The following is a 23,269-nucleotide window of genomic DNA, read 5'->3' as shown; positions in this document are numbered from 1 at the left end:
TGCACTTCTCAGTGCCCGACCATTCACTATGTAGGTCCTATCTTGGTTTGTCCTTTCAAAATGAAACACCTCACACTGCATTAAATTCCATCTGCCATTTTCTGCCCCATTTTTCAAGTTGGCCAGATCCCTCTACAAGCTTTGAAAGCCTTCTTCGCTGTCCACAGCTCCTCCAATCTTAGTGTCATCAGCAAGCTTGCTGATCCAACTTCCCACATATTCATTCAGATCATTAATATTGATAACAAACAACAATGGTCCCAGCACTGATCCCTGAGGCACAGCACTAAGCACAGTCCTCCAGTCTCAGAATCAATCATCCACTACCACTCTCTGTCTCCTCCCATTCAGCCAAATTTGAATCCATTTTACAACCTCTCTATGGATACCTAGTATCTCAACCTTCTGAACTAACCTCCCATGTAGGACATTGTCAAAGGCTTTAGTCTATGTAGACAACATCCACAGCCTTTCCTCCATCTACGCTCTTGGTAACCTCCTTGAAAAAATCTAGATAAGATTCAGTTTATACGACCTATCATGCACAAATCCATGCTAACCATCCTTAATCAGCCCTTTGCTGTCCAAATACTTGTATAACCTACTTCTCAGAACACCCTCCAATAATTTACTCATTACTGATGTCAGGCTCACCACTCTGTAATTTCCTGGTTTACTTTTGGAACCTTTTTTTAAACAACAGAACAACTACCCTCCAATCCTCCATCTCCGTCTCTTCACCCATGGCTAAGGACATTTTAAATATTTCTGCCAGGGCCCCTGTAATTTCTACACTAGTCTCCTTCAAGGTCTGAGGCAATATCACACAGGCCTGGTGGATATATCTAACTTTATTCAATCTAAAGCAGCAAGCACCTCCTCCATGCCACTACTTCTTGTTTTCTTTCCTTTCTTATACACATGCTAGTTGCCTGAGGACATACTAATGCAAAAAAAAAACTGTTTATGATCTCCCCCATCTCCTGAGATCCTCACAGAGGTGACCACTCTGATCTTCTAGAGGACCAATTATGTCCCTTACTATCCTTTTTTAACATACTTGTAGAAACCGTTGGGTTTACCTTTACATTATCTGCCAAAGCAACCTGGTGACTTCTTTCTGCCTTCCTGATTTACTTCTGAAGGATTTTCTTACATTTTCTATATACTTACTCTTTAACAGATCGTTAATATCCCTTGAAAACCAAGGTTCCCTATACCTGTTCACTTTGCCTTTAATCCTGACAGGAACATGCAAACACTGCACCCTCAAAATTTCGCCTTTGAAGGCCTTCCACTTCCTGAACACATCCTTGCCAGAAAACAACTTATCCTAATCTACACTTCCTAGATCCTTTCTCCTTTCCACAAAGCTGGCCTTTCTCCGATTTAGAATCTCAACTTGAGGACCAGACCTATCCTTGTCCATAATTAACTTAATGCGGTGGCACACCATTAGGCAGGCGAGCCGGCCCTGCTTGTAACACACGCGACGGTGCAGTCGGCCAAAATGGCACTGTTGGGGGTTTCCCCTTTGACCTCAGCACTGGGCTCAGAAGCCCGCGCTTGGGGACCCACGTGACGCCCTGGTGACATCAGTCCTCCCAGCGTGGTTCTCAGCCAGGTTCGGGCTGGGAGTATAAGGCTAGCCAGGAAGCCTGCAATAAATCAGTTCTACTCACTGAGCTCAACCCATCTGGTTGTGTGTTATTTCAGTTAGCAGTGTAGCTGCCGCTACAATTGGTGACCCCAAAAGGTTCAAACGCCTTTGAACCCAACATGAGCGATCCTTCAATCAGTGCTATAGCTGTCAAGCTCCCTGACTTCTGGGTTCAGGAACCAGAGACCTGGTTCAGCCATGCTGAGGCTCAGTTTCACCTCTGCCAGATTTCATCAGACATGACCAGGTTCTGCCATGTGGTCGCCACCCTGGATCAGGCCACCGCCAAACCTGCGCTGCACCTCATTCAACACCCACCCGCAGAAGATAAATACGGGACCATCAAATGGGTGCTCACCAGCTCCCTCCTACTCTCCAGGCACCAGCATGCCGCTCGGATGCTGCACCTCGATGCCTTGGGGGACAGGTCCCCGATTGAGCTAATGGACGAGATGCTCGCACTCATGGGCAACCACACCAACTGCCAACTCTTTGAGCGCATCTTTCTTGACCACCTGCCTGAGGACGTCTGGCCGCTACTGGCCCAAGAGAACTTTGCTGACCCGAGAAAGGTTGCTCAGAAGGCTCAAGAGCTATGGCTCAAGCGATTCCCGGAGGGCTCAGAAGTCCAGCAGGTCGTGAGGCATGGGCACGGCCACTTTAGCCTTCCTCTAGCACTGCGGTAGAACACCCGGTCCCTGCAGGTGCCACAAAGAGTATAACCAGAGGCAAGGCATCTGCTCTGGGCCTCTGCTTCTATCACCAGCGCTGGGGAGCCAAGGCTCAGAAGTGTCGTCAGCCTTGCTCGTTCCAAGGAAACGAGCAGGCCGGCCGCTATTAAAGGCTGTGGCAGCTTGCCAAGGACACAGCCTTCTCTACCTGTGGGACTCAGTTAGCGGCCAACGTTTCCTCGTCGACACTGGGGACCAGATCAGCATCATTCCAGCCACGGCCATCGAGTCCAGTAACTGGTCTCGAGGACCTCCCCTCTGTGCAGCCAATGCAATGGAGATCTGGACATATGGAGACAAGACCGTCCATTTCCAGATCGGCCGGCAAAAGTTCTCGTGAAGGTTCACCATCTCATCCTTTCTGACCGCCATCTTGGGTGCCGACTTCCTCGGCCATGGGGTCCTGGTTGACATTCGATGTAGGAGCCTGGTAGATGACCATACCTTCCAGGCCATTCGCCTCAATGCCTCCCGCACAGAGCAGCCGCAGATGGCCATGATCAGTACACTCAAGGACAAGTTCCATCATATCCTGGACGTGTTTCCGGCCCTCCTCAAGTCACAGTTCTCCACTGCCTCACCACGCCATGGGGTGTTCCATCACATCCACACCCAAGGCACGTCGGTTCCCGCAGGATAAGCTCCAGGTGGCGAAGGAAGAGTTTTCGCATCTGTTGGAGCTGGGGATCATTTGGCGCTCCAACAGCCCTTGAGCCTCACCGCTCCACCTGGTCCAGAAAGTCTCCAGTGGCTGGTGCCCCTGCGGAGACTACCGATGGATCAATGAGGCGACCACTCCTGACCATTACCTGATCCCTCACATCCAGGACTTTATGGCCAACCTGCATGGCGTGAGGGTATACTCCAAGATTGACCTGGTGTGCGGGTATCACCAAATCCTGGTGGACATACCCAAGACGGCCATCATTACCCCCTTCGGCATGTTCAAATTCCTTCTCAAGAACACCGCCCAGACCTTCCAACACCTTATGGACTCAGTGGACAGTGACTTGGATTTCGTTTTCATTTACTTGGATGACATCCTTGTTGCCAGCAAGTATTGGGTGCAACACAAGGCCCACCTGTGCACACTCTTCTCACCACTGGCCGATTTTGGCCTCACGATCAACCCAGCCAAGTGCCAGTTCGGGAAAGAGTTCATGCAGTTCCTGGGCCATACCATCACGGCTGAAGGAGCCATGCCCGCTGCTATGAAGGAGTTCCCACACCCGGACAACCTCAAGGGGCTGCAGGAGTTCACGGGTATGGTCAACTTCTATAACCGTTTCATCAAAGGTGCAGCACGCATCATGCAGCCTCTCTTCGCCCTCATCACAGCCAAACATAAAATGCTTGCCTGGACTCCAGATGCCTGCAGGGCATTCGAGGCCACGAAGGATGGCTTTGTGAAGGCTACCATGTTCACCCATCCACACACCAACCTGCATATGGCACTCTCTGTCGATGCCTCTGCCACAGCCATTGGCGCCGTCCTGGAGCAGCAAGTGAATGGACAGTGGAAACCACTGGCGTTCTTCAGCCGGCTTCTTCGCCCACCAGAGTGCAAGTATAGTGCCTTCGACCGTGAGTTACTGGGCATATACCTGGTGGTGCGGCATTTCTGCTATTTCTTGGAGGGAAGGACTTTTACCATCTTTTCCGACCACAAACCCCTCACTCAGGCACTCGCGATGGCAAAGGATCCCTGGTTGGCCCACCAGCAGCGTCACCTCTCCTTCGTGTTGGATTTTACCACAGACATTCAGCACAAGGCGGGAAAGAACAACATGGTCGCCAATGCACTCTCATGACCAGTCATCTGCATGCTGCCACCCGGCCTCGACTTCAACCAGCTTGCCCGGGACCAGAAGTCTTGCGAGGAGACGCGAGCCTTCAGGACTGCCATCACAGGCCTGCGGTTCCAGAATCTCCCGGCTCCTAGCGGTGAGGGCACCATCCTGTTTTATGTCTCCATGGGCACCCAGCGACCAGTGGTTCCCCAGCAGTGGTGCAGGCAAATCTTCCACCATATCTATGATATCTAAAACTTTTGCACCCTTCCATTAGGTCCATGGTCCATATGGTGGCAGAGTGTTTCGTCTGGCACAGGCTGCGAAAGCAGATCGCGAGCTACGCCAGAACCTGCACCCATTGCCAGCTTTCCAAGATGCACAGGCACACCAGAGCGCCCATACAGGAGTTCGAGCACTTCCGGGAATGGTTCACCTATATTCACGTGGACATCGCCGGCCCTTACCCATTTCCTGGGGTAACCATTACCTTTTCACAGTGGTGGACCGCACCACTCATTGGCCCGAGGCAATCCCGATGCCAGATGCCTTCACGGACTCCTGCTCCTGAGTGCTGTTGCACAGTTGGGTCGCCCGGTTCGATGTCCCGAATCACCTCACCAGCGACTGGGGTGCCCAGTTCACCTCTGTGCTCTGGGCACAGCTCGCCAACATGCTGGGGATTGATCTACACCTCACCATGGCCTATCACCTGCAGGCCAATGGGCTGGTCGAATGAACACACCACCACCTTAAGTCGGAACTTATGGCCCGCCTCACCGGACCCGACTGGGTGGACAAACTGCCTTGGGTGCCCCTGGGTATCTGCTCGATGCCCAAAGAAGATCTATAGGCATCATTAGTTGAGCTGGTCTACGGCGCACCACTAGCGCTACCCCAGTGAGTTCATCAACGCACCTCACAACCCCCAGTGGTCACCGCATGAGCGACTCCCCCACCTCCAGGCACAGCTGGGCTCCTATGCATCCCCAACGCCACCTAGACACGGCACACGGGCCTCTTACTTCCCCAAAGAGCTGCACTCAGCAGAGTACGTTATTATTCGGTGAGGCCCATCCATAGCATCTCTGCAGAGGCCTTACAAAGGGCCGTACAAAGTTGTCCAGTGTTCAGGGTCCACGTTCATGCTGGACATCAGCGGTAGGAGGAAACTATTTACAGTGGACAGGCTGAAGCCAGAACACCTTGACCCCACCTAACCAGTAGTTGTGGCCCAGCCCGAGAAGCGAGGACACCCGACTAAAAAGGACATTGGCACCGGTTCTGGGGCGGGGCGGGTGGGCTGTGTGGTGGTATACGATAAGGCAGGGGAACCAGGCCCGCTTGTAACACACGCGGCGGGGAAGCCGGCCAAAATAACGTCATCAGGGGTTTCCACTTCGATCTCGGCACCGGGCTCATAAGCCTGTGCTTGGGGACCCACATGATGCCCTGGTGATGTCAGTGCCCCCAGCACGGTTCTCAGCCAGGTCTGGGCAGAGAACTTGGTGGTACACCATAAAGCCAGCCAGGCAACCTGCAATAAATCAGTTCTGCTCACTGAGCTCAACCCATGTGGTTGTGTGTTATTTCAGTTAGCAGTGTAGCTTCCACTACATTAAAACTAATCATGTTATAGTCACTGGATCCAAAAAGGTCTGCACCTACTTCTGCCACCTGACCTGTCTGGCTCCCTAATAGGAGATAAAGTGTTGTTGCAACCACTTTCATTGGTACCTCGATATATGGATTTAGAAAACTTTCCTGAACACATTTGACAAAGTTCAAGTCATCCAGCCCTTTTACCGTATGGGAGTCCTAGCATATATGTGGAAAATTAAAATCTCCTACTATCACAACTTTCTGTTTCCTACATCGAACTGCTATCTCTCTATAGATTTGTTCCTCAAATTCTCTCTGAATATTAGGCAGTCTAAATGCAACCCTAACATTATGGTCACACATTTCCCATTCCTCAACTCCACCCATGTGGCCTCTGGGCTGTCCAGTCTAAGCACAGCTGTCATATTTTCCTGTCTTGCAATGCTACTCCTCCCCTTTTTATCCCTCCCATTGTTCCATTTCTCCCGATTTCTCTGATTCTCCCGTCAGCATCTGGTTAAACAACCTCCTCCTCCTTCACTTCAGGTTGAATTGTCAGCAGGAAGCGGAACCCTAAATTGTAATGCTAGAGTTCATTCTAATGAAATTTGCTTCCCCAGCGAGACAGCAGGATGGAGAGGTAGCATCTGAGGTCTGACTGCATCCATATTCAGTGGTGCAGGGTGGTGGGCGGGGGGAGGGAGTGGTGGTGAAAGGTGGCAAAATGGCAGGCCAAATGTGACTCAGCCATACAGCTAAGGAACACTTATTGGTAAACACACTGTACCCCTTTACAACTCCTTTGGAACACTTCCAAGAAAATCAACTTAATCCCAAATTTGACAGAACATTTAGAGCTCCTAAGAAAACAGTCCTTGGTTTCTTCACGGTCAGGTACTGACAGCTTTAAACAAAATGGACACTTTTATTCTGTCATTTTAGAAACATTGCAAAATTTTAAAAAAAATTATAACACAATGAACTGTCAGTGAAATTATGTTTGCTTGTAAACCATTTCTTTATACAGGGAGCTGGCAGACTGAACATTACACTGACTGGCAGTTTCATTGAATAAAAAAGCAGTCCAGTTCAAGTTCAGATACATTAAATGACCAGCACAGGTTGAATTGATTGCACTTTTGACGTGGATTCCAGGACTGCCTAAGATTATAGATCTTCTGCAATCTTTGCTATGCAGGGTCATATTCAAACCTGATGTTTTGGGGAAAAAGGTAAATAAAAACATGCCATGCCAACATCTATTTTTTTAGGAGTGAATTAGAATATGCCTTCCCACCGGAGCACACACCTGAGCGACATTTATTTTTATGCAGAGAGTTATTGTTCATTGTAGTGTACTTACTGAAAATGTGTTGGAAGAAGATTCAATAATGACTTTTAAAATGATAAATTTATGATTTGAGCTCACAGTTGAGTGAGACAACATCAAAATGGAAAATCGGGAAATTATAAAATTAACTGTCAATTCTCTGTGAAACTGTTTTTAACCAAAGGCCAAATTTCCCCCCAGGGTGTTTAATTAAATCCAATATCCAAATTTCTCTCTTCAATGGTTTTCCTTTCTGTTTGCCACAATAGTTATCAAGTTGCATCAAGATGATACTTTAAAATAAATGATTGCTGCCTTTCCAAGCCCATTTGGAATAAATATTTCATCCATTATGGGAAGTGAAATCGATAAATATGGCCCTTACTACGTTTCCCCCTCCTACATTCACTGACTGAGCATCAAAGCAAATGACTCAGGAATCATGTGGTAAGAGCAACAATATAACCGAGAGACCTGAGGGCACCACGAGCTTCCAAATTCATGAAGATTTCATCCAGCTTGCTGGGTGAGTTGCATACACCTTTCTGAATCACCTTGACCTGGCAGCATTCAGCAAAGTGACTGTGTCCCTATCATGTACTCACTTATGGTTGATAGCTGATGGCCTTTGATAGACCTCTTTAATCCAGAACCTTTATCTATCTCCATAGGAACATAGGAAGTAGGAACAGGAGTAGGCCAAAAATGGCCCATCGAGCCTGCTCCACCATTCAATACTATCATGGCTGATCAAATTTATGACCTAACTCCACCTACCTGCCTTCTCCCCATATCCCCTAATTCCTCTATCATGTAAAAATTTATCTAACCGATAAATGAATGAATGAATGACCTTTGCATTCCAAAACCATTTTGACAAGACGAGATTTAAATTTTAACTTTTATTTACAGCACAGCAGAAGCTGATTCCAGCCATTTCAAACTGTGCCACCCAATTACACCCAAATTAATCGCCAGCATTTTTGTGTTTTTAACGGCACACTAAGTAAGTTGGGTAATGATTTGACGACTGGGAATTGGCTGCTTGAGGAGTGTAGAGTATTAGGCTGCTATTGATGTATATCATAAATTCTGTCCTGCTACTTTCAGGTAATGCATTGAGTCCATAGGAAATCAGGAGGGTGGAGGGAAACATTTTGGAACACAGCCACCCTTGATACTAGAATGGACATTAGCCAACCAAATAAATCTCTTTTAATAGGAATTTGTACCTGATGCTGATTTAAATGGACAACTTTACGCAATATTATGCATGAACATTTATGTATGTGTCGATGTCGGTCAAATAGTAAACCCAACCATGATATTTCAGTTTGAATCCTATATTTAACTGTAATTTGTATACTGTGTTTCAGATGAGAATCTGATCCAGAATCCCTTTGATTCTTTAACCTACTTATTGAATTTATGAGAGTAGCTAGAAAACTAAAATTAGAGGAAAATTGCCTGGGGATAAACTTAATCAATTCCACTAAAGATCGCCTGACTGTATATGGTAATTCTGTCCAATATCCTTCAACATTCTTTGGTCCACCCATTGACCCTGGCAGCAGAGAAGGTGGGGGAGGTCCTAACTGAATGTTTTGCTTCAGTGTTCAGCAGGGACAGGAACCTTGGTGAATGTGAGTGTTGGAACAGGCTAATGAGTTAGAGCTTGTTGAGGTTAAGAAAAGGAAGAGCTAGATCTTCTCAAAAATATTTGGATAGATATAGCCCCAGGACTGGAAATGCTCCAAGTTATTATAGAAACTAAGGGGAGAGATTGCTGGAGCATCGGCGATGATCTGGAGAGGTACTGGAAGATTGGAGAATGGCAAATGCAGTTCGCTTTTTCAAGAAAGGTAAGAGGGAGAACCTTGGGAATTATAGACCAGTGAGTCAATGATGGGAAAACAATTGGAGAGATTCTTAGGGTCAGGACAGGATTTCTGAGCATTTAGAGAAGCATATTCTTCTTGTGAACAGCAAGCATGGCTTTGTGAGAGAGAGGCGAGACCACACTTGGAATATGGTGTTCAATTGTGGTCACTTCATTACAGGAAAGATATAGATGCTTTGCAGAGGGTGCAGATGAGATTTGCCAGGAGGTTTCCTGGATTGGAGAACATATCATATGAAGCAACGATGACAGAGCTCAGGTTTTTCTCTTTAGAGGGACAAAGGATGAGAAATGGGAAAAGACTCAATGGAGTCTAATAAGGTGGACAGCCAGCACCTTTTCCCTAGGACACTGATTTAAAGTGAATTAAGGAAAATTTCAGGGGGGATGTCAGAGGTTAGTTTTTACTTAGTCTGTAGTGGGCACCTGGAATGTGTTGTTGGGAGTGGTGGTGGAGGCTGTTACAATAGGAACATTCAAAAGTCTCTGACTTAGGCTCATGAATGTAAGAAAAATAGAGAGCTATGGAGTGAGAGATAGGGAAAAATTAGATTGCTGTGGAGTCGGTTGCTATGTTAGCACAGCATCATGGGCTGAAGGGCCTGAACTGTGCTGTATTGAAATATGTTCTGCGACCTCTCCCCTTCCCTTTAACACTACTAGCCATTTCTCTCAAAGCATCGACTCTGCATGTTTCTCTCTGGATGATATCTGTTCCACTGAGTTTTACCTGCACTGGCTTGTTTTCTCAGTGGCATCATTGAAGTGAAGTTAGTGCTCTTTGAACCTTACATCTTAAACATGTGTCCTCTGGTATCTACTATTGTCACTCCAGAAACATGGTGCTGGCTGTCCACCATATCTAAGCCCCTCATAGTCTTATATTTTGTCACCTCTCATCCAATCTCACTCTAAATAGAAAAGCCCTAGCTCTGTCAACTTTGCTTTATATGACATGTTCTCCAATCCAGGCAACATCCTGGTAAATCTCATCTACACCCTCTCCAGAGCATATAATGAGATGAACTGTTCTCTCTCTGGCATCCCTGATAGCTAGTGCTCGCCATTTGCATTCTCTTATGTTTTCCTTTTCCTCTCCCAGCCCCAAACCTTCCCCAGGGATAAAAAAGAGGGTTGGCACTGATGACACCATGGCCAAATTTAGAACTGTTATCCCAAACAAGCTGTCCCTGGATGTTATAAATTTACAGTCAGGCCAAATCTCTGGGAAGTTACGGTCTGCTGGCGGGGTATGTGGTGGGAGTTTCAGAATTGGAATTTTTGCCATGAAAGCATCTCAAAAAGTGTTGTTTTCCAGCAGCAGTGCAAATATTGCTATAAATTACATTTAAAAATAAATAAATTAGTGCAGAAGAAGAGAAAATGAGGTCGTGTCTGCAGTTCATTGTTCATTCAGAAATCTGAGGGCAGAGGGGAAGAAGATGTCCTTGGGTTGCTGGGTGTTTGTCCTTCCCGAGCAGTGTGAAGAGGAGGTGAGTGGTGGGGGTCCTTGAGGACAGAAATTTCTTTCTTCGGATACCACCTCTTGTAGATCTCCTCGAAGGACTGAAGACAGATACCCATGATGACAGTGGCTGAGTTCAAAACTCTGATATTTTTCTTGTCCTGTGCTCTTGCACCTCCACACCAGTGAAGCAACTAATCAGAACTGTCTCCACAGTACATTTGTAGAATTTCGCAGGAGTCTTTGGAGATGTACCAACACTCCTCAAACTCCTCACAAAGAATGGCCGCTGGGGAGCCTACTTCGTGAAGGTAACAACATGGAGGTCCCAGAACAGATATTCAGAGGTGTTAACACCCAGAAATTTGAAGTTCTTAGCCCTTTCCACTGCTGACCTCTCTATGAGAAATGGTTCGTGTTCTCCTGATTTCTCTCCTGTAGTCCACATTCAGCTCCTTAGTTTTTCTCATGTTAAGTGCAAGGTTGTTGTTATTTGCCTCTATGTAAGTACCTGGAACTGAGCCATAATGTTTTGTTCCTCCATGGTTTGCCACAATAATTTACAAATCTATTCTCAGGTCATGGGCATTTGTTAGCCATTTCTGGGTATTCATCTATGGCTTGATTTCTTAGACAATTACAGTCAATAGAGTTGAAGAGTTTCCACAGGCTTTCCAAGCCAGGGTGTTCTATGCTCTAGGCCTCTGAATTACTTGATAGGAGGTTGAGAGATAATCTTATAGAGGTTTATAAAATCAAGGGGCATGGATAAAGAATGGTCATAGTCTTTTTCCCAGGGCAGAGGATTCTAGAACTAAAAGTCATAGGTTTAAGATGAGTGTGGCAAGATTTAAGAGGGACCTGAGGAATAACTATTTCACCCAGAAGGTGGTCCGTAGATGGAACAAGGTGTCAGGGCAAACTACAGATGTGGGCACAATTTTGATATTCAAATGACATTTGGACAGGAAGGTTTTAGATGGACCAAATACAGGAAAATGGAACTACCCAGAAAGCCAACTTAGTTGAGACGGATAAGGAGACCAAAGGACCTGTTCTGCACTGTGTGAGTCTCTTTCCAACTTAATCACTTTTCTGCAAATTAAAACAAGGTTGTTTCCTCACAATTCCTAGATCTGATGAAAGGGCATTGATTTGAAATGCTAATGCCATTTCTTCTTCCACTAACGTAGTTTAACCTGCAGAATACTTGCAGCAAATTTTTGATTTAATTTCACATTTCCGGTGTCAGCAGAGTTCTGTTTACCAACTGTTAAATCGTCCTTGTAAATGTTTTCATTTGTTCTTTCTGCAAGTGTTTTAGGAAAAAAAAATCATGCTAAATTGTTTTGATTATTAAATTCAATTAAATTTGGTGTTCTCATTTTCTTTTCTGTCCATTTTATTGAATAAAAGACTTGTACGCTCACAGCTAATTTCACTTTCAGATCTAATGCAAGGGACAGCAAGATTAGTGTAGCGGTTAGTGCAACACTATTACACCGCCAGCAATGCGGGCTCAAATCCGGCACAGTCTGTAATGAGTTTGTATGTTCTCACCGTGTTTGCGTGGGTATCCAATTTCCTCCCACCGTTCAAAAACGTGGGTTAATTTGGGGGGTACAGGCTCGAAGGCCGGAAGGACCAGTTATGGTGCTGTATGTTTATATTTTAAAACTCATGAACACTCTGTGAATATGCTATTTTTATTGTTCAAGCTTTCGTGAAAATTTTCAGATGAAACCATGATGGCTATTCACCTTTTAGTAAATGCCTACATTAATTGGCATTGCATAAGAGTTGGTTATGTGCATCAAGGGTCAGCAATCCAAGATTTTTGTAAAGGTTATGAAACACATCGTACCATGATGCCACTGTGGATGAAGCCATGTCTGTATCTTGCAGGTTTCAAGTGTGGATACTCCTCCGTGCTGGTCACCTTGATTCCCCACACTTTCTTCCAGGCTTCATAGAGCTGAACGTGGACTGGATAGACACCAGAGTGATGTGGTGCCACAGCATAGCCCATGTCAATGGGGATGCCATGTTTCTGCAAAAAAAAGGACAGCATCTGTCAGCTCCTCCAAATGAGCACAGGAGGCGTAAATACCTAATTATCACCAGAAACATAACAGCTGGACTTTAAAGTATGCCAAACTAACAAAATATTTACTAAAGATGGGAGAAAAAAAAACATTTCCCCAGATCCCCCCACTTTGTTTTTGTGACTGAACGTATTCTTCTCTTCTGATCTCTACCAGGAGAACTATGGCTTCTGCTCATCTGGAGATTCATGATTGAGATTAAAATGAAGATTATATACAAACAAAATGTTTCAAATGGTTTGAAGACCTTTCCTGAATTACTTTCAGAACCTAACGACTATATTGTTCGCTCATTTTTTTCTCTCTTTTCCAAATATAAAATCCGACTTCCAGCAACTACTCCAAGCACAAAGCACACTTCTCAATATAGAATTCCGGTTAATAGAAAGGGCTAAAGAAACAAGGGCTTTTTGAGATAAAATTTCAAATTGTGCTCCATAAGTTTGACAATTTTGTTGTGCCCTTTAATTTTTGACATCTATGTTGTGTACTCTACAAGTTGTCTGTATATGCTTTGTTTATTTTTGTAAAATTCAATTAAAATATTTTTAAAAGTGAAAAAAAGGTAGATTATGGTGAGACTTGGATGAAAACACACCAGGTTATGGACTGATACATGTGGAAATGAGACTAATGTGGCAAAACACTTTAATTTAAATTCCTCAACCTCCAAGAAGTAATAAATGGCAATAATGACCAATTAATGCATGATCCTTGAATGTCAGTCACCAGCAGATTAACCCAAACTTGCTGTCCCCTAAATTATTAAATGTGCTATTAATATAGAAATACCAAGTGCAGCGACCTCTATTGATAAAAAGGTGCTTGGAGGTTGGGTGGGGCTCTTGTTAAATGCGTTTCAACTTAATTCACTACTAAGTCCAGATGAGTTTTTGTAACGATTTATTGATGAACACAAAAGACTTGTAGCAACTTATTAAGATGCAACTTTCCAATAATAATGACAAATGTTGTAACAATATCTGTAGTAGTGGCCAATAAAAAACACTTGAGCCCAACTCACCCTCCTAGTCTTTAATCCGTCACTCCAGTCAATGGGCTAATGAACTCGGAGAAATCGCGCCCAAACTCCCGAGCATGCGGCAACCATCCCCAGTAGCGAACCCCTCCCTTGCGCAGGTGCTAAACGTCCAAAGAGAATGGCGCATGTGTGGAAGCAACATGGCACTGGAATGGGGTAACACCGACGGGAACAACCGCCGAAATGACGGCATCCAGTGGACATAGCAGCCCTCAGGCCCCGAGGCATCGCCAATGCCCGCAACCAACCCAACAAAGGCAAGCAACGTACTTATGGTCCCTACAATACCAGCCCCTAATTATTAAAATGAGACACAATATCTCAAATAATAATAACACCAGTATATATATAAAACAATCAAATATATAACATTCGAATATTAAGTAGATCTTCTTTCTTCATTCATCATTAGGCCAGAGGTTACTAGCACATAGCTTTGAGAAACAGTGATTTTACCACCAATCTGGAGCAGTAAAGTCTGTACTCAGTGTAGTGAGCAATGGGCAAGGTACAAAAATAAAATAAAATCAGTTTGGACTTGTCAAAGTTCTTCCATCTCCTGTAGAAGGCAGACTTAATTGCTTCTTATATTAGACCATTTCTCTCCTGGGTTTTAAAGTCTTTCTGACATTGTCTTAACCACAAATTATCGGTTTCTTCAACCAACACTGGCTTGCGGTTCTCAGTATGATATAGCTGATCAGGGGTACACAGCTCCATACAGGCTCCAAGATTTCAAATGGCACTCCTTTGACTTTGTGAATAGAGTCCACATTATTTTGAAGAACTTGAATGCACTGTTTAAATAATGACATCATTTTTGGAAGATAAACAATCTTTGGTTAGAGTACACCTGCATCTTTAACCAGTGAACATCAGATCTTCCTCAGACAAAATAGACACTGCCTTCCCTTTGGGTGGTGATAATGGGAGGGAGAGATCTGTAGTGATGCTAGATAAGTGGCAATTGAATATCTGGCAAGATCAGTACCACATCAATCATCCTCCTTTTGGAATTAACATGAAAGCACGTCTTCAGCATTTTGTTCGGTTTTCTTCTTTTCTTCAGCATTCTGCTCCTCATAGGAAGAGTCTGAGCTCTTAGAACCAGAATTTGAAGGGGGTTTATCTGACCCTCTTGTTTTTAATGGCCAAGTCTCTTTAACTTTCCCAATGACAAGTTTGCTTATATTTTTCTTTCTTTTTTGTGGTTGGTCATTGATAAGGTAAGATCCAAACAACGTTGGTTCTTCAAACTCAACAGCAGCCACAGCATTGGTAGAATCCTTCTGTAAAGAAGCAGGATGACTCCACTTATGGCCCTATACAGATTTCTTCAATTAATACTGCAGCCTTTTCAGCCACCCTGGCTTCTATTGCCTTTCCCTTCAATTCCAGATCCAGTTTTGCAACTTCCAATTCATTTTCATTTTCTGACTGTTTATTTTGAGGCCTCTTATTAGATCCTCTCTCTGCATTCAATTATTTCAACAGGAAAGTAATTCTCCCGTTATCTTCTGAGAAGTTAGTAACTTGACCTGGAGTGAAAGGGTCATGTGATACATTGGTTCTTTTGCTTTTAGCCCAGCTGTAGTAAATGTGAAGTGTCTGAAATTCTGAATTTTGCTTCTTACATTTGGTGAAATGCAATATCTCTTTCTTTCTGCATTGTTACCATCTGGGCCTTCAGGGCCTTTTATTGGAATATTTTATTTAAAGTATTTAATCATACATGCATTCAAATATATTTCAAAATATAAATGTAATAATATATAAATATAATATAAATATAATAATATAATGAATATCAAATAGATCATGATAATACCCCAATACCCCCTCACCCCATACAGTCCCAAGAAAAGATAAAGAAGTGTTAGAATAGAAGAAAAGAAAAGAAGAAGGGAAGGAATAAGAATGAGAATGGTCTGCAGAAAGTGTTAAAATCCATCTGGTCTAAAATTCATATCTATTTGATCATTACTGGGGTTCCACGCAGGACTTAAAGGCTAAGAAGAACATTTAGAAATCTAAAAGATTAAAAATTTAATCCTTTCTTTTAGATATGGGCACCAAATTTGTAGAAATATGTCATATATTTTTCCTTAAATTATATGTAATTTTTGAGGTGAACACAACTGTGCATTTCCCCACTCCGTCATTCCAAGCTCAGGTATGAATCAGATTTCCAAGCCACTGCAAATATATTTTGTGGCCACTGCTAATGCAATTTTAACAAATTCTATCTGATATCAATTTAGGTCTTTTGATGTTACCTAATAGAAATAATTTTGGATTTTGTGGAAATAGGAGTCCTGTAATTTGCTCTAAAAATTCCTAATTCCAGCTCACAAGGTCTTACTTTATCTCAAGACCATGTTAAGTGTAAAAAAAGTTTCCACCTCTTTGCCACATCTAAAACACTGATCTTATAATTCAATTTATTTATTTTTTGTGGTGTGAGGTAGTATAAATTACATTGCACCTGTGTGTATCTTACATTTATTGTATTAGTCACAACATAAATCAGCCCAATTCTTCTCATCTATTATCACAATTCAATCTGACTCCAGGTACATTCTTGATTGTTTTCTGTAGTCAGCTGTCTTGTGGTGTTATTAACCAATGACTTGTTAACTTTCAAATGATAAATCTCTTCCAACTGTATGCACCTAGATAAGGCTGAATCCTTTTCCTCAATACTGCAGTCATTCTTCACCAGTTATTCTTTCCCTCTGCTCTCTGGCTTTGTGAATACTATCTACAGTAAAATCTCCATTCTTGTCAACTGCTCTTTGGCCTTTTTGCCTGGTCACTTTCAAATCTGAAGAAGCATTAGGTTCACTCCCATTTTTCTGAAAATCAGTTTTATTTCCAAAGTTAAAATCTTTCTGGTTACTTATTTCGTGATTATCCAATATTTTCAAGTCCTTTTTCAACATTTTGTTCTCTGAAGGCAGATGTTTTGCAGCCAAATGCTCCTTTATTCCATCCGTGCAATTTTCTGTGTTCACCAGTACTGCAGCATCTTTTTATACTTAATTTTCATCTATTTCTAACGAAAATCATTCCTTCAACGCTTGTTGAGATGTTTTTGATTTATTTTCATCAGCATAATTTTAATTATTTTCACATTGATCTGTTTTCTGTTCTTCAGAATTGGCGACCTTATTCAGATTGTTTTTCTGCAGTGAGGATGATAGCTACCCAGAAATATCTGAATCAATGTAAAGAGAAGAAATGTCCATTTTCTGTCTTTTATTTCCTTTTGTTCTCTCTGTTTTAGGCGTGCTTATTTCTCCTTTCTTTGAAGGAAACCCAATGCAACAATGGCCATCAACCAGATTGGCAGATTTTGAGTCTAAAGCCAAGAACTACTTGTCTTCTTTTGAAGGTTCCTGGTGGTCAATGAGGCCCTCAGGATAGTCAGTCCTGAACTGCTGTTGCCACAGCTCCTCAAGTTTCACAACTGATATCCTGTTGACACTTGTCACTGCCTACTCCTGAGTGATATCATTATTACCTCCTAATGGTCCACTAATTGTCTAACCAAGCCAGGTTTTGAGAGCGCAAGGTCCATCTCCCAGGTGCCGTATTTCACCTAATGGTTCCAGAGCCTTTGGTGTATCTGAGCCAATTAGTGTCTCTATATCAGACCCAATTTCAGGTAGAAGAACATTCCTCAGATGAGACCACAGATAAATATCGGTTTGATGTGGGACATTTCCTTTGTGCACAGGCAGAGCCTTCTGAGAATATATGCCTGGGAAAACACAAAAATCACTGCTGTTCAGTCCAGCAATCTCTAAGCCCAAAACAATGTTGGTTTCAACAACTTTCCTTTGACATATAGTTATCAATAGAATCCTTGACCTTCTTCCCCAAAGATTAAACATTCATTTTTACTGGGAGATGTTAGAGGGATTAAACCTAAATTAAAACTGAATATGTATCAAGTAAAATTTGTTCAAATTGCTTTGCCAATGGCTAGAAAATGCATTGCTATAAGTTGGAAATCAGATACTAATTTGGGAATGGATGGCTGGCATTCAGAAGTTTAGAGTTGTATTTGATTTGAAAAACATAATTTAAGAGATAAATATCATACATTATGTGAAATATGGAGCCCATATTTACAAACTGTTGGCATTAACATTTAAATGAATCTGTGGTCTGTGATTTTCTGAAAAAACACAATCGAAAGGTTATCTTTAAGAATCTACCAACGTGTCTATAGGACATTCTGCTCTTGCATTAGCAGCTCTGGACTTCTCTGTAGCCAACACTCAGACTACTGGATGCATATTACTGACAGCAGCCTGCACCCGGCATTTCCAATATGGCTGCCATATTATTTTCGATATCCTCCATACCAGAGGAGGTTTGTTTGATCTATTTCCCCTCCAAATGCGCTGAATCCTTTTCCAATCCAACAATATTTATTGTTAAATAAATGTAACGACTTCTATCAATAAAAGCTGCTTTGCAGCAAGGTGGGGTTCTTGTTTGTGACACACTTCAATTTAATTCACTACTAAGTCCAGATGAGTTTTTTGACGGTTAATTAATAAACACAAAAGACTTGGAGCTATCTATTATGACGTAATTTACCAATACAACTGTTGTAATGACGTCCATAGTAACTGTCAACAAAAAATATTCAAGCGTTACTCACCCTCCTTGTCTTTAACCCATCACCCCAGTTGATGGGCTAATGAACTAACTGTTGAATAGCGTCAAAACTCCTTGCCTGCGCAAACCACCCCCAGTACATGAAATGTGACAAATGTCCAAAGACAATAGCAACATGGCTTGGAAAGGGACGGCATCGACGGGAACAGCCACCAAAGCGACGACAGCAACCAGACACAGCAGTCCTTGGAACCCGGGATGCCGACGATACCTGTAATCAACCTAACCAAGCCAAGCAACGCACTTATAGCCCCTACACCAAGGTCATGCATCACACTGTGACTGAATGTTGCAGACTGCCAATTAAAAATAAACATCACCTCTTTATTCTAACCAGCGTTTTAGTTCATAATCACTTCTCTTAGCATTCACATATTCATTTGGCCTTAATGTAATATTTCTGATTTCATAAATACATATCGGGATGAACGTCAACTGCATGGACATTTTATAAATGCAAATCTTATAGTATGATGGAAAGATTAATTGATTACCAAGGAAGGTAATTGAGAAGAATGTTTACAAACAATTTGCATATATTACAACTATTTTAAATTGTAATCAATGCAGGATAGATACAGTTGAAGGGTAAGAAAGTTAAATTAAAATAAATTTTTTAGACATAAACACTGTAAGAGGCCATATCAGCCATACATTTTGAAAGGGGAAGGAAACAGGAGCACCTAGAGGAAACTCATGCAAATATGGGGAGAATGTACAAACTCCTTACAGACATGGCTGGATTTGAACCCAGGTCGCTGGCGTAGTAACAGGGTTGGGCTAACCACTGCACAAACTGTGCTGCCCTCTATGATAATTGTGGTACCGTAGAACCTGTATCATACACACAGTGATAAAAAGTCTGGATGAAGCTGTGGTGGGGATGCACAGAGGAACCACAGATAACAGCGTGCACTCAGGAAGAATAGTCATTGTCATGATAATGAATATGTATGAGATGTACCGGAAGTCACATGGTATGAGAGAGAGAGATAAGAACACAAGCAGGAGAACAAAGGAAACGGGAGAATAAAGCCACAGAGAAGTTTACCTGATAAAACTTGTGTTTAATGTTTTATTAACTTCACATTTCAGGCCACAAATGTGACATTGGCGACGAGGATGAAAGAAGCTTGAAGAAAATTAAAGACTAAACAAGATTACAGAGGATTACAGACAACTTCAAGGTGATAAGAATTTTCTCTTTGACTCAGTACTTTTGGGGCTGGAATATTTCCTCATGGCTGGTGCAAACTGTGACTTTCTAACGCATAGTGGAATTGCTCATTTTGACCCGACTGGTGATGCAAGCACTGTAAGTGTGAAGTGGAAGGCATGGCTGGAAGAATTTGAATCCTACGCCGACAGTCGTGGCCTATTTCTACATACCGGTACAGTTGAACAAAAAGCGCAGAGAAGGACGTTACTTCTTTTCATTGCGGGACCCTCAGTTCGGGAAACATTTAAGACACTTTTGAATACTGGAAGAAAGGATGAGTACCGGAAAGTGGTAGATGCATTAAATGCACACTATGTAGTGACACCGAATGCTACATTTCAACGCCATTTGTTTCGGAGAACGAGACAAGAAGATGGCCAGACAATTGCTCAGTACGTGACGAGACTACGCCAGCTAGCTGTTGGATGCAATTACATGGCAGCTGATTTGGACAACCAATTATTGGATCAAGTCGTACAGCACTGCAGATCAGATAAACTCAGAAGACGTCTACTGGAAAGAGGGAGTGAGTTGGAACTCACCGATGCTTTAGCTGTTGCTGCTGCATTAGAGGCTGTTGAAGGGCAATCTCATACCATGACCCTGAAAGACAACTCAAACCAGCAAATTAAGAGGCTCTCACATCGCCATAATCAGCCAAGATATACGTCGACACAGGATGTGGAGTGTTATCGATGTGGAAACCGAGGTCACTTTGGAAAAGACCCATATTGCCCGGCCAAAGGCAAAGTTTGCAGAAAGTGTGGAGGTAAGGACCACTTTGCAAAGAAGTGCAAAAGCAAGTCCAATGCAGACCAGAAGAGGAAGAGTACAACTTCCAAAGGCAAAGCCTGGGGGAAAGGAAAGTATCCTGGAAAGAAAGATACCATTCGCCAGATAGACGGTGACGATGATGATACCCAGGTGGAACAGAGGTGTTACCAACTTACGTTGAATGAAGTACATCATGAGAAGGTCCCAGTGATCATTGGTGGAGTGACAGTGCAGGTCATTGTAGACTCAGGCAGTGACAGTAATGTAATTGATCGACATTTATGGGAGAAGTTGAAAAGGAAAAAGATCATCTGTACCTCAAAGAAGTGTTCCAAGAAACTGTATCCATACACAGCAACCAAGCCATTGCAGACCATTGGATGTTTTACTGCAACTGTTGAAGCTGGAGATAAGTACACCGAAGCAGAGTTTATGGTCATAGAAGAGAGGGGAGAACCATTGCTGAGTAGAAGCACAGCGCAAGACCTGGCAATACTTCATATTGGAGCTTGTGTCAATTCAATTCAGTCATACGAGGATATGAAGCAAGAATTCCCCGCAGTCTTCCAAGGAGTAGGAAAGCTGAAAGGTCGACAATTGAAGCTAGCGGTCAAACCCAAGGCACAACCAATGCGCCGAACTCTGTTTGGACTTCGTGGGAAAGTCGAAGCCAAAATTAAAGAATTGATCGTACAAGACATTATTGAACCGGTGGAACATTCGACACAATGGGTCAGTCCCGTAGTGATTGTGCCCAAACCAAAGGGTGACATAAGACTATGTGTTGACATGAGAATGGCCAATGAAGCTATAATTAGAGAACGACACCCTATACCAACAGTGGAGGAAATACTTCAAGAACTAACTACCAGCAAGGTATTCTCAAAAATTGATCTGAAATGGGGCTATCATCAATTAGAGCTGGATCCAGGTTCCTGAGATGTGACAACATTTGTGACTCACTGTGGATTGTATTGTTACAAGAGACTATCATTTGGAATTAATGCAGCTTCGGAGATCTACCAGTATGAAATCCATCGAGTGATTCAAGGCATTCCTGGAGTTGCCAATATTTCTGACGACATCATAGTCCATGCACCAACAAAGGAAAAGCATGACAAACGGTTGAGGAGTGTACTATCTAGACTACAGGAGGCAGGCCTTACCGTGAATGGAAAAAAGTGCCAGTTCGGTGTGTCAGAAATGGACTTCATGGGACACAGACTTACACAGAAAGAACTAAACCCTGCAGAGGCCAAGGTGAAAGCTATTGCAGAGGCACGTGCACCTCAGAATGCAACAGAGGTGAGGAGTTTCCTGGGATTGGTCAATTTTTGTGCAAAGTTCATTCCTAATTTCGCTACAGTGGCAGAACCACTAAGGAAACTAACCAGGAAAGGTGTACCTTTTCATTTTGGATCTGAGCAGAAGAAAGCGTTCACAGCGCTGAAACAAAGCCTGACAGATGCAAAAACCCTTGGATATTACGATCCGGCGGCATCAACCAAAGTCATAGCGGATGCCAGCCCGGTTGGTTTAGGAGCTGTGTTGGTCCAGATGCATGATGGAGGACCAAGAATCATTGCCTATGCCAGCAGATCGTTATCAGATGTGGAGAGAAGATACTCTCAGACAGAGAAAGAAGCACTCGGACTTGTATGGGCCTGTGAGAGGTTCCATGTATATTTATACGGCATTGAATTTGAACTCATCACAGATCATAAGCCATTAGAGGTGATCTATGCACCTAGATCCAAACCATGTGCCAGAATAGAGAGATGGGTACTCAGACTACAACCCTACAAATATAAAGTAATCCACATTGCAGAGAAAACAAACATTGCTGATCCGCTGTCCAGATTGGTGAAGGATGGTGGTCCACAATCCAAGTCAGAATTGGGAACAGAAACAGAGAGCTTTGTACGCTTCGTAGCTATTCAGTCGACACCGAAAGCTGTGACTACGAAGGAAGTCGAGAGCGAATTCGAACGTGATCCAGAACTCAGGGAAGTAAGAGAATGCATACAGAGTGGACAATGGGACAAGTGTATTCACAAGGCTTACATTCCCATTAGAGACGAACTTTGTTGCATCGGACAGTGTGTATTAAGAGGTTGCAGATTGGTGATACCGCAAAGATTGAAACCGAAGATCGTATCCTTAGCGCATGAAGGACACCTAGGCATTGTTGGTACCAAGCAAAACCTCAGGACCAAGGTATGGTGGCCAAGTTGTGATAAAGACGCAGAGAAATTTGTTAAAACTTGTCACGGATGTCAAATCACAAGTAGGAGTAATCCGCCAGAACCGATCCGGAGTACGCAACTTCCGACAGGACCATGGATCGACGTAGCTGTTGATTTCTTGGACCTTTACCGACGGGTGAATCAATTATGGTAGTGATAGATTACTAAAGCAGATACTATGAGTACGTGGTGTTGAAATCCACAACCACTGAAAAAACAATACAAGCATTAGCAGAGATATTCGCAAGATATGGATTACCTGTTACATTATACTCTGACAATGGTCCACAATTCATTTCAGAGACATTTGCGGAATACATGAGGACCACAGGTATCCACCATCATAAAGTAACTCCGAAATGGCTGCAAGCCAATGGAGAAGTAGAGAGACAAAATCAGTCCAATGAAAAACGATTGAGGATTGCACACGCAGAAGGACAAAATTGGCGCGATGCATTGCTATCTTATGTGGCTGTCTATCGAGCAATGCCTCATGCAACCAATGGAAAAAGTCCTGCAGAAACATTTTTTTGGGAGAAAAATCCGCACAAAAATGCCAGACATAAAGGAAATCCGAGACGACCAGGAGATGAGGGACCACGATGCAGAAAAGAAAGGTGCAGCAAAGCTGTACACAGATTCGAAACGTGGAGCCAAGTATTCAGACATCATGCCAGGAGATAATGTTCTAGTGAGGCATGAAACTGGTGGTA

At 43.2% G+C, this 23,269-nt stretch overlaps 1 protein-coding gene across 9 annotated transcripts in view; it reads right to left on the bottom strand.

The window, feature by feature from the left end:
* ndst3 (N-deacetylase/N-sulfotransferase (heparan glucosaminyl) 3) overlaps positions 1-23,269 on the bottom strand; it is a 417,173-nt gene that overhangs the window by 123,714 nt on the left and 270,190 nt on the right. For all 9 annotated transcript variants that reach the window (XM_069926585.1, XM_069926582.1, XM_069926590.1 and 6 more), the window contains one exon: positions 12,343-12,528. In XM_069926585.1, the coding sequence (XP_069782686.1) occupies positions 12,343-12,528 (186 nt within the window). The remainder of the gene's footprint in view (positions 1-12,342; positions 12,529-23,269) is intronic.

This window comes from Narcine bancroftii, chromosome 3 (genome assembly GCF_036971445.1).
Source record: "Narcine bancroftii isolate sNarBan1 chromosome 3, sNarBan1.hap1, whole genome shotgun sequence".
NCBI lineage: Eukaryota > Metazoa > Chordata > Chondrichthyes > Torpediniformes > Narcinidae > Narcine > Narcine bancroftii.
Note: the sequence above shows the minus strand (reverse complement) of the source record. Positions and strands in the feature narration are given on the sequence as shown.